The sequence below is a fragment of the Schistocerca piceifrons genome, chromosome 4 (genome assembly GCF_021461385.2).
Source record: "Schistocerca piceifrons isolate TAMUIC-IGC-003096 chromosome 4, iqSchPice1.1, whole genome shotgun sequence".
In the NCBI taxonomy this organism is placed as follows: domain Eukaryota; kingdom Metazoa; phylum Arthropoda; class Insecta; order Orthoptera; family Acrididae; genus Schistocerca; species Schistocerca piceifrons.
Genome location: NC_060141.1, coordinates 147,570,151 through 147,585,495, shown reverse-complemented (window position 1 = coordinate 147,585,495; position 15,345 = coordinate 147,570,151). Strand labels below are relative to the sequence as shown.

At 40.1% G+C, this 15,345-nt stretch overlaps 1 protein-coding gene across 2 annotated transcripts in view; it reads right to left on the bottom strand.

Annotated features, from left to right (window-relative positions):
* LOC124795250 (condensin-2 complex subunit G2-like) overlaps nucleotides 1-15,345 on the bottom strand; it is a 296,139-nt gene that overhangs the window by 47,105 nt on the left and 233,689 nt on the right. For both annotated transcript variants that reach the window (XM_047259188.1, XM_047259187.1), the window contains exon 21: nucleotides 4,322-4,488. In XM_047259188.1, coding sequence (XP_047115144.1) covers nucleotides 4,322-4,488 — 167 coding nt within the window. The remainder of the gene's footprint in view (nucleotides 1-4,321; nucleotides 4,489-15,345) is intronic.

Sequence of the window (15,345 nt, the reverse complement as noted above, 5' to 3'; positions counted from 1 at the left end):
ATGAATTGCAGTGACTGCCTGGCAGAAGGCCTCTGTCAATTATCTGGTTTCTGGGTCTTTCAATCCCCCCCCACCCCCCCCCCTCCCAAGCCAATTACCTGACTCCTCCACCAATAAACTCTGCCACAATGATCCCATCCCAGAAGTCCAACACAACCTCCAATCCCTGCTTTAAGCCTTAGGTCCTTCCCAGAACATTTCCCTCTTCAACCCTTTGACACCCCACATATCCATCTACATGCTCTCCAAAATCTGTAAACCCAACAATCCTTGATGACCTATTGTGGCTGGTTATTGTGTCCCCACTGAAATAATTCCACAACCTCCTCCCCTTTCTCATCTCCCACCTTGTTTATTTGCAGCCCTCTGCCCATGCATCCGCCCATCTTTCCCCGCTATTCTCCTTTTTTGCTCCTTTTTCCCCACCTTCCTGTCCCACTATCTCCTGATGCTACACCTGCTGGCATTCTAGTCCCTGCACACTCTACCAGACAGCATTCATCTTTCTCTGTAGCCACACACTACTATCCCTTCCCCTTCCCCACCCCCTCCAGATTGGTGCTTGCATCTTACATGACAGTTGCATTCTGGACTGAGATGCTGGAGTTGCCAGTTGTTTGCGCGTGAGGTGTGCTTGCTTGTGTGTGCAAATGGTGTGTGTCTCTCTTTACTGATAAAGGCTGTTGCTGAAAGCTCTAAGTAAGTGTCTTTTAAGTGTGCCTGTCTGCAACTTAATGTCTCTTCTTTACAGTAAGTAGCATCTGTATTTTCCTACATTTTTAGTATCCAAGAAAGGCATATGCCAGGTTAAAGAAGTTTATAACCATTAAGGTCAATCTATTTCTACTGATTCAGCTACTCTTATCAGGTACCTAGTCCAGTGTCTTCTCAGATTTGTTGGTTTAACAAAGTCAAAATGGCTTTGACTCCAGCATAACACTAGCCTGTGATGGTTCTGTTTTGTAACTTTTAATGATTGATTCCTATGTATCTTGGTGCACTGAACTTAAAAGTGACCTTAGTTCTGTTCCATAACATCAGAATTGTTTTACAAATTGCAGTTTGCCAAATGTAGTATATATCAAAAAAATACCATAAACATGAGGCTTAATGACTGAGTGTAACAGGTTTGGTTCATATAAAGAGTATTATTTTGTGACTTACAATAGGAAATAACAAAATACAATTAAAAAAATATGAAACTCGTGATTCTAGTCCTAGCGTCAACATCTCTTTGGACCAGCCATGCTCTATTTCAGGACTTTCTGTGCATGTGCTCCTCTGGGATCATCTCTGTGCAAGATCCAGCAACAGGCCACTATCATTGTAGCATTCCATCTTCCTTGGTAACACTTTTCAATGTCTTTGATATCATGATGGAATCTCTCACCCATCTCTTCACAAACAGCATCCAGATACTCAGGAATGTAGTCGAAATGTGAACAATGGAAATGAATATTCAAAGTTGTAGAACAGCCTAAATTTTGGTACTTATGGAGCATAGCCTCAATGACAGACTTGAAATTTTGATCCTTTTTGTTGCACATACACTTGGTTACTGTGTCTCTACAGGTGACCCAGGCTTCTCTTCCAACGTCCAGACCCTTAAGACATCATCTGTTAGTTTTGCGGTTGATAAGGCTGGGAATTTTTTAGAAATATACTGAAAACCTTTACCACCTTTTGGTAAGGTTTTCACAAAACTGCTTCACCAAGCCTAATTCAATATATAGAGGTGGAAGGAGAACTTTTGTCAACTCAATGAGAGGTTTCTGGAACACATTTTTTATATTGCAGGTTCCAATGAAGCTTGTTGTGATCAATCTTTCTTTTTCAATGATTTTCCCTGTCATTGCCATCCCACTCATATAAGAAAACAGGAAACTTGGTGTAAATGCATTGCTATCCATCAATATTACTTTGAGATCAACACACATGATCCACTTATGAGGGTGGTTTGAAAAGTTCTCGTAATGGAACAGAAAAAAAGTACTTACAACCCCCTAAACTTTTTTCTATTTTTCAATGTAGTTTCCTTGTAGATTAATACACTTGGTCCAACGATGTTCCAGTGCCTTGATCCCATTTCAAAAATGAGTTTCCTCCAGGCCTACAAAACAGTTGTCAACTCCGACTATCAATTCTTCGTCTGAAGTGAATCTTCATCCACCAAGAAAAATTTTCAGTTTTGGGAAAAGATGGAAGTCTGGTGGAGCAATGTCAGGTGAATAAGGAGGTTGCCGTGGCAATGGCACGTGTGCAAGTGCACGTCAAGAGTCGTGGCACCCATCTTGCAGATAATGTTTTCATTTCTAATTTTTAGTTAAAATGTGATATACCTTTCAGATTACATCTGTCAAGAGGGAGCAATTTCACGCACTTTCAATCGGTGATCCTCCATGACCATTTTGTGCACTTTTGCAATGATTTCTGGAGTAGTGACACATCTTGGTCCACCACTGCACAGATCATCATCTAAGCTCTCCCGACCAAATTTAAATTCATCTGTCTTCTTGGCAATAGTTGAATATGAAGGAGCAGAGCCCCCAGTGTATTCTGGAAATTGGCATGAATGTCCTTTGCTTTCATATCTTTCTCTACGAAGTGATTAATCACTACTCGAATCTCCATTTTTTCCATCTTTGCAAATCACTATACGGGAACAACAACAGAGCCACATCAACGCCACAGCTCCCTTCCAAGAGCACTGACATGGCACATGTTTACAAGCAACAATACAATGAATATCACGTGAACAACTCATCGGGCTAGCACTGACCTCTCGTGGCGATTCCGAGAACTTTTCAAACCACCCTCATCTGACCATCGTACTCAATTTTCTAGATAACAAATTGTTGTATTGTTAAGTGTACAGAATGCCTTATAGGTGTTGACATGCACCTGTTTCTGTTATGAAGCACAGCAACTTTAAAGCTTCGCTTCAACGAATCAATTAATAGTCTCCAATCAGTGCTATCAAACAGAGTTTTAAACAGTCCACACACATAACTGCAGAATACTAAGTCTCCTTCTGCCAAAAAGTATGGAATAAAACTTTTTCTCTGTACATGAGGCACGAAAATGAAGTGCAAGAAGCAAGAAAATTCTAATCTTTAAGCCTTGAATCGAGCAATATCAAAACATTCAGTTCAGTTTGTGTAAATGATTGGGGTGGAGAATTGCCAGGTTCGTACTACTCTTCGTTATCTTCAGTTTCTTCACTTGATTCAATTCCTGAATCATCTACTTCAATTTAGCATTCTGGTTGCATAGAATGATTTTATACGTCTTTTTTGCTTTGACACCATTAACTCACCACAAATGTAACAAAACGAATCCGCAGACTTTTTACAGCTTCTTGACACTGTGTCAACACTGACAGTTGAGGTGTAGAACACATTTAATGATGAGAGTGCTGCCATCTGCCAGTTTATGATGTCAATTATTTGTTTCCAGCGTAAGCCAACAAATGGAAGCCTTTCCTATTTATTTAAATCTCATAGTACATCTTAGATTTTTGATTTTTTTTATATATAACACATTTTGATAATTTTCAGTAGGAAAAAATAGTCTAAATTCCTACTGAAAACATATCACAGTTGTTTCATTGGTGTCACAGAGTGGGAGGATTTGTATAACATTCTGAGAAACTGTGATTTGCAAAAAAATTCATAGAAAAACACACACACACACACACACACACACACACACACACACACACACACATTGTCAAAAGCTTCCTTGTTTGACAGTCTTTTTGTTGTGCCTATCTGCAACTTTGCATCTCCACCACATGGTAAGTAGCTATCTATCCTTTTCATAATACTGTCATTATTTCATCCTGGGTTTTCCATTGTTTAAAATTCGGTATTATGTTATTTTTATTCCACAAGATACTTTTGCAGAAGAGCTTCTGTAAAGTTTGGAAGGTAGGAGACGAGGCACTGGCAGAAGTAGAGCTGTGAGGACGGGGCATGAGTCGTGCTTGGGTAGCTCAGATGGTAGAGCACTTGCCCGCGGAAGGCAAAGGTCCCGAGTCCGAGTCTCGGTCCGGCACACAGTTTTAATCTGCCAGGAAGTTTCATATCAGCGCACACTCCGCTCCAGAGTGAAAATCTCATTCAAGATGTAGAATGTTAATAAGATTTCTGGTACTTAAGAAGCTTTAAGAGTTTTCACATAAAAAATTCAGAGCATTACTTTTCAGCACACCATCATACTAACAAATTCAGGTGGGTGATAGAAAAACGTAAAAGCCAAGAAGATACACAAGGACACAAATGAGTCAAGTTCATTGTTAATAGAATGAAATTTCACTTACGTATCATCAGTTTCCATATCTGCTTCCTTGGAAATCTGTGCATGGTAACTGACTACTGCAGACTCTGCACTGTTAAGCGCACTCTTCAGGCTTTCAACTGACACATACCTCCGGTAGCGTACAAAAAGGAGCAGTAACCCTAACGCTGCTAGTAGCTTTGAAGAATCCTGCACAATAATAAAATTGAATAAAAGTATATTTTATACATATCTACCCCAAGAAGAGATGTGTTTGGAAAGTAAGGTTATGACGTATTTCATCAACAGATAAATGCCTACTTACTCAAGAAAAGTACTTGGCATATACACAAGTATACTACCATACTACACAGGTATACTGCTGTGTTTCATGTGACCATCATTGCACTTCAAGCTTCTGTATGCTCGTGGCACACGTTCCTATTGGCTATTAACCTCCTTTGTTGAAAGTGTTTTCCTTCAAAATGGTGAAAAGGAAGAAGTTACTCTTCACTATGTCATGACTATGGAATTGGTCTCTCGTCAAGAAAAGTCAAACAGCTGCCATAGCATCACCTGCATTTTCAATTCCATTAAGTGGTGGGCTACCCAGGTTTCATCCCATTTCATAACAGGGTAAGAATTCTTCACCTGCTCCACTCAATCACCCCAAATGAAATTTCTTTTGCAATTTTCAGCTGACCCTTTTGTTGCTGCAGGTGCCTTAAAAAAGACACAGTGCCAGAGCTTTCCCCAGGTGCTGTAGACAACTTGATGTACACCGTCCATGTTTTTCAAAGTACTGTAGATACATGTAATTATGGTACAGATAGGCCCTATAAATGACAAGACACATTTAGAAGCGGTGTTACTCAGTTACCTGTGGGATGTAGATGCCATAACACATTCAACACATATCATGCGGCTTTCTTGCATAATGCCCGACTTCTGGCTGTGTTTCTGCCCTATTTACCCAGTGGCTCTTCAGAGTTTCAGTTGTTTAGCTGGAATATGTGGGGGCATTTGTTCTTGGGGTCTCCTTTTGACATTTTTGGTTTCTCTTTAAGTTTCTGGCTATTCTTCAGAACTGGCATTATTGCACAGTGGCAAATATCATAGCAATAACTAGCTTAGAAACCCAGCATTGCCTGGGTATTTGTTTAGAGCTGTGCCCCGGACTTTCTATGTGTGGAATTTATTTTTGACTTTGTATTCAATGTTTGGGATACTACGATTGGGAATATGAATGAAGAACTTATTTGCTTAATTATCACAGGGGAGAGCCATGGAGAACTGGCTGTGTGAAAAGAAACTGACACCAAGGTCCACACCTGTAACACACAGCCTCTGGCCTTGTTTATGGTCACGGCAGAACATAAACTTACTACGAATTTTACACGTTTAAAGTGAAATGGTAAACTGTCAGGAATAAGCAGGATGTGGGGTATACAAACTCGCTAGCCTGTGCCACTTCCCATCAACATTTGCACTTCTGTACTGTTATGATGGAGAGAAGTGATGTTCTCGAGATGCAGCAAGTCTCGCTTCATTGTATAATTGAGACCACATTGTCGAGGTCTTTTAGCCATTCTGGTTTATTCAGAAAGACTGTTCCCTAGGCATTTTTATTTGTAAACAAAATGATAGCAAAATGTAGTGAGTAGGCAACCACATCACAAAGCAAACTTAATAAATTCATTTTACCTAGCAAAGAATATAACAAAAATCTACTGAAAGAAGCAAAGTAGTGCCATTAAGTTTTTAACACACAAATTGAAATCAGTATATCTGTATACTCTAGCCAAGTAAATTCAGTGCTAGTTTGTATTTGTAGGATAAGACTGTGGTGCTTAATTCTCTCACTGACATAAACTTCCGAAAATACTTCTGGCCTTGAGGCAAAAGAGACTTCCTTGGAAAGGAAGTCAAATGTAAATAAAACCTATCACAATTAGCACAGCAACACTGCCTTGTTTTTAATGCACAATGTAAAATTGGTAAATCCCGGTATTCCAGTCAAGTAAATTTGCCGTTAGTTTGTATTCACAAAGATAATATTACAGCGCTTAATTCTGTCACTGGCGTAAATTTCCAAAAACACCTCTGTCATTGAGTTAAAAAAAACTAACAGTGCCATCTATTGGTTCTTTTGTGTGCTATGTGGTGATGACTGAACTTCCTAACTATTAAGCTGAGCAGACGAAGTTAAAATAAAACTTTAAATTATATATGTTGCCCCATGCGAAGCTCAAGTCATCCACGAAAATTTGTCTAGTAGTTTTGGATATTAGCATGTTCAGACAAACAGACGGCTGCAATAATTTTAGATAAACTTTAAATCATGATATATTTGTTTCCATGATCCAATTTTGATGAAGTAAAGCCTATACATTACCCCAAGCTACGCTCAAATTACTAGTAAAACACTATGAAAACTCATCTAGTAGTTTAGGAGATTATAAAGTAATTGGATAGCCAAAAAATCTACTCACCAACCGGCAGCAGGAGACCACATATATAAAAAAAGGTTTCAGGTATACAAGCTTTCTTCTGGCAGAAGACTTGAACCCTAAGGAAAAGGAGTGAAGGAAAAGGGCTGGAGAGGTTTAGGACTAGCCCACTGGCTCCGGAATCTTGCATACCTAAAAGAGTTTTTTGTATGTGTGTTCTCCTGGTGAGTAGATTTTTTTCTTTTTACTATCCAACTACATTATATTGTCAAAAATTGGTTATTTTCATTGTTATATTAGTTTAGGAGATTAGCATGTTCAAACAGACAGACATGAAGGTTTTATGGCTTTATTATTAGTATTGATATAGATGACAGTAAGATGGACATTTTTGTGTCACAAAATGTGATGACCTTTACAAAATCTGAAGGTGATATTCTCTATAGCCTACAGCACATCATTCTTTCCTTCCTCAAGAAGTTGTATTAATTCTTCAGAATTGAAGAGATGGTGAAACTTTCGAAAAAGGAGCAGCTTAGCAAAACGTTTATCTGAATCAATCTGCAGTGAATTTTATCTAGATCAACAGTTTTTCAATGGCACAAGCCTATTTTAGTTAAAGGACTTTATCTTTGAAACAGCTTATTCCATGCACATCAAGTAGCTTGTGGGTGTAAGTCAATGACTAACAAAATCTGAAGCCAGGAGGGTTATGGGAACGTTCTTATATTGCAGGGAGAATCCCCCCTGCACAATTATGAAAATCTGGTGTTGGTTGGAAGGATCCGGATGGCACAGGCTGTGAAGCAGTCTTTAAAATGAAGAACATTATGTTGGGTAGCATGCTCAGCAACTATGTGGTCCAGATGTTCCTTGGCCACAGTTTGTCGGTGGCAATTCTTGCGGACAGACAGCTTGTTAGTCGTCGTGCAAATATAGAGCGCAGCACAGTGGTTGCAGCTTAGCTTGTAGATCATTGGCTAGTTTCACAAGTAGTCCTGCCTCTGATGGGATAGGTAAAGCTTGTGACTGGACTAGAGTAGGTGGTGATGGGAGGATGAATGGGACAGGTCTTGCATATAGGTCTATTACAGGGATATGAGCCATGAGGCAAGGGGTTGAGAGCATGGGTTATGTATGGATGGGTGAAGATATTGTGTAAGTTTGATGGGTGAGAAGGATAGTGGGTAGGACATTCCTCATTCCGGGGCACAACGAGAGGTACTCGGAACCCTGGCGGAGTATGTGATTCAGTTCCTCAAGCCCTGGGTGGTACCAAGTTACCAGAGGAATGTTCTTCTATGACTGGATGGGAGGGGGGGGGGGGGGGGGGGGACTTTGGGAGGTGAGGGCTGACTGGAGGGATAAGGCACAGGAGATCTGTTTCTGTACAAGACTGGGAGGGTAATTATGGTCTGTGAAGGCCTCAGTGAGACCCTTTGTAAATTTCGAGAGGGACTGCTCATCACTACAGATGTGACAGCCATAGATGGTAGGCTGTATGGAAAGGACTTCTCAGTACAGAATGGGTGGCAGCTGTCAAAGTGAAGGTATTGCTGACGGCTAGTAGGATTCATATGGCCGGAGGTACTGATGTAACCATCTTTCAGGTGGAGATCGACATCGAGGAAGATGGCTTGTTGGATTGAGGTGGAACAGGTGAAGTGAATTGGAGAGAAGACGTTTAGGTTCTGGAGGAATGTGGATAGGGTGTCCTCACTTTCGATCCAGATCACGAAGATGTCATGAATGACTCTGAACCAGATGATGGGTTTGGGTGGTTAGAAAGGATTCCCCTACATGGTCCATGCACAGGTTGGCACAGGATGGTGTCATACAGGTGCCCATCATCATGCCCCGGATTTGTTTGTAGACAGTGCATTCAAAAGAGAAGTAATTGTTGGATGAAAATATAGTTGTGGCATGTAAGTAAATAACGGGTCAAGTGCCAAAAAATGAAAATTTGAGTTATAGGTGAAATTCCACTGTAACCCCAATGCCAATAACATCTATTCTGATACAAACGCCAGAACAGTGCAAACAGTATTTACAGCTGTCACAAAGTGGCATTCACATCTAACACCGACATCGATGTTCAAAGAACAAGTCATGCGCCCTCTGTTATCTGTTATTGTCTTGGCGCATACTTGCATGAATTGTTGACAGTTGAAGTAGCTCTGTGGTTTGTTTGCAACAACAGGACACTGCTGAAGTAATTATTACAGATACATACTACACAATGTTGAAAAATGGAAAGGATAACTCCACCAAAACGGAGGAAGAGAGGTGAAGGTAGTGTTCAAACTGAAAGGAAGAAATTACGCAGTGAAGGAATGGAATATACTCGAAAAGACAGCACTGTGGTTCCAGCTAAAGAGGCTCCCAAGCACCAGGTAGGCCTTGATTGCCGTTTTAATTTTAATTACAAGGGTTGGAATCTGAATAAGTTATGTTCTAGTATTTTAATGCATTTAATTTGTTATTGAAACGAATTTCGTGTGGACAAAAATCATCTTTTTGATTATGAGGTTATAGTTAACTACTTCACCATGAACCATGGACCTTGACATTGGTGGGGAGGCTTGTGTGCCTCAGCGACACAGATGGCCATACCGTAGGTGCAACCACAATGGAGGGGTATCTGTTGAGAGGCCAGACAAACGTGTGGTTCCTGAAGAGGGGCAACAGCCTTTTCAGTAGTTGCAGGGGCAACAGTCTGGATGATTGACTGACCTGGTCTTGCAACATTAACCAAAACGGCCTTGCTGTGCTGGTACTGCGAACGGCTGAAAGCAATGGGAAACTACGGCCGTAATTTTTCCCGAGGGCATGCAGTTTTACTGTATGGATAAATGATGATGGCGTCCTCTTGGGTAAAATATTCCGGAGGTAAAATAGTCCCCCATTCGGATCTCCGGGCGGGGACTACTCAGGAGGACGTCGTTATCAGGAAAAAGCAAACTGGCATTCAACGGATCGGAGTGTGGAATGTCAGATCCCTTAACCGAGCAGGTAGATTAGAAAATTTAAAAAGGGAAATGGATAGGTTAAAGTTAGATATAGTGGGAATTAGTGAAGTTCGGTGGCAGGAGGAACAAGACTTCTGGTCAGGTGAATACAGGGTTATAAATACAAAATCAAATAGGGATATTGCAGGAGTAGGTTTAATAACGAATAAAAAAATAGGAGTGCGGGTAAGCTACTACAAACAGCATAGTGAACGCATTATTGTGGCCAAGATAGACACAAAGCCCACGCCTACTACAGTAGTACAAGTTTATATGTCAACTAGCTCTGCAGATGACGAAGAAATTAATGAAATGTATGGAGATAAAAGAAATTATTCAGGTAGTGAAGGGAGACGAAAATTTAATAGTCATGGGTGACTGGAATTCGAGAGTAGGAAAAGGGAGAGATGGAAACATAGTAGGTGAATATGGATTGGGGCTAAGAAATGAAAGAGGAAGCCGCCTGGTAGAGTTTTGCACAGAGCATAACTTAATCATAACTAACACTTGGTTCAAGAACCATGAAAGAAGGTTGTATACATGGAAGAATCCTGGAGATCAGATAGATTATATAATGGTAAGAGAGAAATTTATGAACCAGGTTTAAATTGTAAGACATTTCCAGGGCCAGATGTGGACTCTGACCACAATCTGTTGGTTATGAACTGTAGATTAAAACTGAAGAAACTGCAAAAAGGTGGGAATTTAAGGAGATGGGACCTGGATAAACTGAAAGAACCAGAGGTTGTATAGAGTTTCAGGGAGAGGATAAGGGAACAATTGACAGGAATGGGGGAAAGAAGTACAGTAGAAGAAGAATGGGTAGCTCTGAGGGATGAAGTAGTGAAGGCAGCAGAGGATCAGAGAGAGAAAAAGACGAGGGCTAGTAGAACTCCTTGGGTAACAAAGGAAATATTGAACTTAATTGACGAAAGGAGAAAATATAAAAATGCAGTAAATGAAGCAGGCAAAAAGGAATACAGACGTCTGAAAAATGAGATCGACAGGAAGTGCAAAATGGCTAAGCAGGGATGGCTAGAGGACAAATGTAAGGATGTAGAGGCTTATCTCACTAGGGGTAAGATAGATACTGCTTACAGGAAAATTAAAGAGACCTTTGGAGAAAAGAGAACCACTTGTATGAATATCAAAAGCTCAGATGGAAACCCAGTTCTAAGCAAAGAAGGGAAAGCAGAAAGGTGGAAGGAGTATATAGAGGGTCTATACAAGGGCGATGTACTTAAGGACAATATTATGGAAATAGAAGAGGATGTAGATGAAGATGAAATGGGAGATACGATACTGCATGAAGAGTTTGACAGAGCACTGAAAGACCTGAGTCGAAACAAGGCCCCGGGAGTAGACAACATTCCATTAGAACTACTGATGGCCTTGGGAGAGTCAGTCCTGACAAAACTCTACCATCTGGTGAGCAAGATGTATGAGACAGGTGAAATACCCTCAGACTTCAAGAAGAATATAATAATTCCAATCCCAAAGAAAGCAAGTGTTGACAGATGTGAAAATTACCGAACTATCAGTTTAATAAGTCACAGCTGCAAAACACTAACGCGAATTCTTTACAGACGAATGGAAAAACTGGTAGAAGCCAACGTCGGGGAAGATCAGTTTGGATTCCATAGAAATACTGGAACACGTGAGGCAATACTTACCTTACGACTTATCTAAGAAGAAAGATTAAGGAAAGGCAAACCTACATTTCTAGCATTTGTAGACTTAGAGAAAGCTTTTTGACAATGTTGACTGGAATACTCTCTTTCAAATTCTAAAGGTGGCAGGGGTAAAATACAGGGAGAGAAAGGCTATTTACAATTTGTACAGAAACCAGTTGGCAGTTATAAGACTCGAGGGGCATGAAAGCGAAGCAGTGGTTGGGAAGGGAGTGAGACAGGGTTGTAGCCTCTCCCCAATGTTATTCAATCTGTATATTGAGCAAGCAGTAAAGGAAACAAAAGAAAAATTCGGAGTAGGTATTAAAAGCCATGGAGAAGAAATAAGAACTTTGAGGTTCGCCGATGACATTGTAATTCTATCAGAGACAGCAAAGGACTTGGAAGAGCAGTTGAACGGAATGGACGCTGTCTTGAAAGGAGGATATAAGATGAACATCAACAAAAGCAAAACGAGGATAATGGAATGTAGTAGAATTAAGTCGGGTGATGCTGAGGGAATTAGATTAGGAAATGAGAAACTTAAAGTAGTAAAGGAGTTTTGCTATTTGGGGAGCAAAATAGCTGATGACGGTCGAAGAAGAGAAGATATAAAATGTAGACTGGCAATGGCAAGGAAAGCGTTTCTGAAGAAGAGAAATTTGTTAACATCGAGTATAGATTTAAGTGTCAGGAAGTTGTTTCTGAAAGTATTTGTATGGAGTGTGGCCACGTATGGAAGTGAAACATGGACGATAAATAGTTTGGACAAGAAGAGAATAGAAGCTTTAGAGATGCTGTGCTACAGAAGAATGCTGAAGATTAGATGGGTAGATCACATAACTAATGATGAAGTATTGAATAGAATTGGGGAGAAGAGGAGTATGTGGCACAACTTGACAAAAAGAAGGGACCGGTTAGTAGGACATGTTCTGAGGCATCAAGGGATCACAAATTTAGCATTGGAGGGCAGCGTGGAGGGTAAAAATCGTAGAGGGAGACCAAGAGATGAATACACTAAGCAGTTCAGAAGGATGTGGGTTGCAGTAAGTACTGGGAGATGAAGAAGCTTGCACAGGATAGGGTAGCATGGAGAGCTGCATCAAACCAGTCTCAGGACTGAAGACCACAACAACAACAGTTAACTACTTGAATGAAATTATTTACTTACCTGCAAATACCTAGGCATGTTGATTTAAACATATAATATACACTGCTTCACTCTTTCAGGTCTCCTGTAAATGTCAGTTTAAGTGCAGGCACCTTTCATATGACCATTAACTTAAGCTGTTTAAGGAATTCTACTCACTAAACAACACAGTGAAGTAAAATAACTATGCAATGTCTCACATACATGTTTGTAAAGTGAAGAGGTGAAGATCAAAAGCATATAATGATAGTAACAAAACTGCTCAGTTGTCTACTGAGGAAGGTGCAGGACAACTGGTCATCTCCAAGAAGAATAACGTAACTGTGTGTTACACATTGCCTGATGGTGAGGGAGATGTAGTAAGCATGTGTAAAGGATCACTTATTGAGGTTCTTGCTTTGACCAAAAGAATAGTTCAGACATTAACACAGTTGATACAGAGTGGTGAGATTGTATATGAAGAAAAGTGAGGAAATAAGACAAAACACCAGAAATATACAGAAGATGAAAAGCTGGTTGTTGGTCATATTAACACCACACCAAGACAAGAAAGCCACTATTCAAGGGAAAAATCGGGTGACATACAATACTTAAGTTAAGACCTGACTGTTTATCATTTATTTAAGGAATTTCAAAGGCAACATGAAGACACTTAACATTACATAATGCTTCTATGCATAAGTCTTTAAAGACAAACTCCCCAAGCTAAAATTTCATCATTTGCCAAGTGACACTTGTTCTATATGTGACCTCCTTAAAGCCAAATTGAGGTGTGATCCCAATAATAAAGACAACAAACTGCAGCTAGAACGCCATCACCGAAAAGCAAAGAAAGCTATGGATTCCATGAAAGCTGACACAATTGAGAGTCAAGGGCCTAACTTTGAAGTATGTACAGCTGCAATGAATTTGCAAAAAGTGATCTCTCTTCCTTCATTAAGGCACAGTGAAATGCACTATTTGTGACAGCTCTCAAATTACAACTTTTGCATTCAAGTTGGTGATAATCAAACTGGTCACATCTTTCTCTGACATGATGCCCTATGTGGCAGCGGTGGGAATGAAACTGCTTGCTATGTGCACAAAGCTTTTACTTCTACACTTAGCTGTAAAAATAAACTATTAATGTGGAGAGCTGTGGGCAGAACAAAAACAAGATGTTGATGTTTCTGTGGGTTTACCTTACAGCAAAGGGTTATTTTAAGGAGGAGGAAGAGGAGGAGGAGAAGGAGGTTAGTGTTTAACGTCCCGTCGAGAACGAGGTCATTAGAGACGGAGAGCACGCTCGGGTTAGGGAAGGATGGGGAAGGAAATTGGCCTTGCCCTTTCAAAGGAACCATCCCGGCATTTGCCTGAAATGACTTAGGGAAATCACGGAAAACCTAAATCAGGATGGCTCGAGATGGGATTGAACCGTCGTCCTCCCAAATGTGAGTCCAGTGTGCTAACCACTGTGCCACCTCCCGGGATTGGCGTGACTCCTTACCCTCTCCCTTAAAACCCAAATCCTTTCGTCTTTCCCTCTCCTTCCCTCTTTCCTGATGAAGCAACCTTGGGTTGCGAAAGCTTGAAATTTGTGTGTGTGTTTGTGTGTTTTTTATTGTTTATATTGTCTCTATCAACATACCAATGCTTTCGTTTGGTAAGTTACAGTTTCTTTGTTTTTAGATATATTTTTCCCACGTGGAATGTTTCCCTCTATTATACGAATACATGCAAGTTTTACTAAACACACAAAAGGTGAGAACTTTTATTCCAAACTTGTTCAAATACAACAAAAGTTTGCCAGTTAGAATTTAATGTTATTTCCTCAGTTGTTTCATAAAACCGCCAATTTTTAAGCAGAGTATGACTGTTGTAGTTGTTTGCACATAGTTTCTCACATATCCCTGCACTAGCACCAAGAGTGAAACTGCACTAGCACCAAGAGTCAAATGTCACGTGATTGTTCGAGCAAGGTCAATACCATATTGAGCTCTTCAGCTTACTGGGAAATCTCAAGCTGACTTTGAATGCAAGCATTGTTTGTGAAGCCCCACCCTTCTGGATTGTTCGAAATAAATTTGTATCGAACCTCAATAGCCAAAGCTTCATCTTTAAATGAAAGGTGACCCCTATATTAATCTCTTAAACAATGTAAAAATGTTGACCTCAGCAGCAACAGAGTAATCTGCGAATATAAACTCGACCTCATATTTTTTGAATGACAAATCTGGATAAAAACGTAAGCAAAGAAGGAAAAGCTGAAAGGTGGAAGGGGTACCATATATTCTGGAATAATCCACGCATGTTTTTCCTGAATTTAAGGGCAAAAAACTGGGGTGTGCAGATTATTCGAAACAAGGTTGGTACTGATCTGCCTCCAACAATAGATCTCATTACACTATTGCATTGCTGTGGCCAAAGTCTGTGACACGTTAGTAGCACATTAGAAGTGAAGTATTAACAATGTCTTTTAAGCTTGTTAATTATGGCTACAAGTTCTCGTTATTTCTCATACACTGCTAAAGAAAAACTGAAAATTATTGAATGGAAAAATCAAATGGCTGGATTTGTCCCAGATTTGTGAGTGGGTGAAAAGGCGTGGGACTCCATTCCACAACCATTGGTGGAAAATCCTTCAAAAAATGTAGTGTCACAAATCCACTGGATGGAACAGAGGACGACACACTGTGGGAAGATGGTGATGACAATTATTCTCCTGCTAGTGATGACAATGAACGTGATGAGGAATAGGGAGGTAAGGGAGCATATGTACTGATTAAAATATTTTATTGCACATATTACAT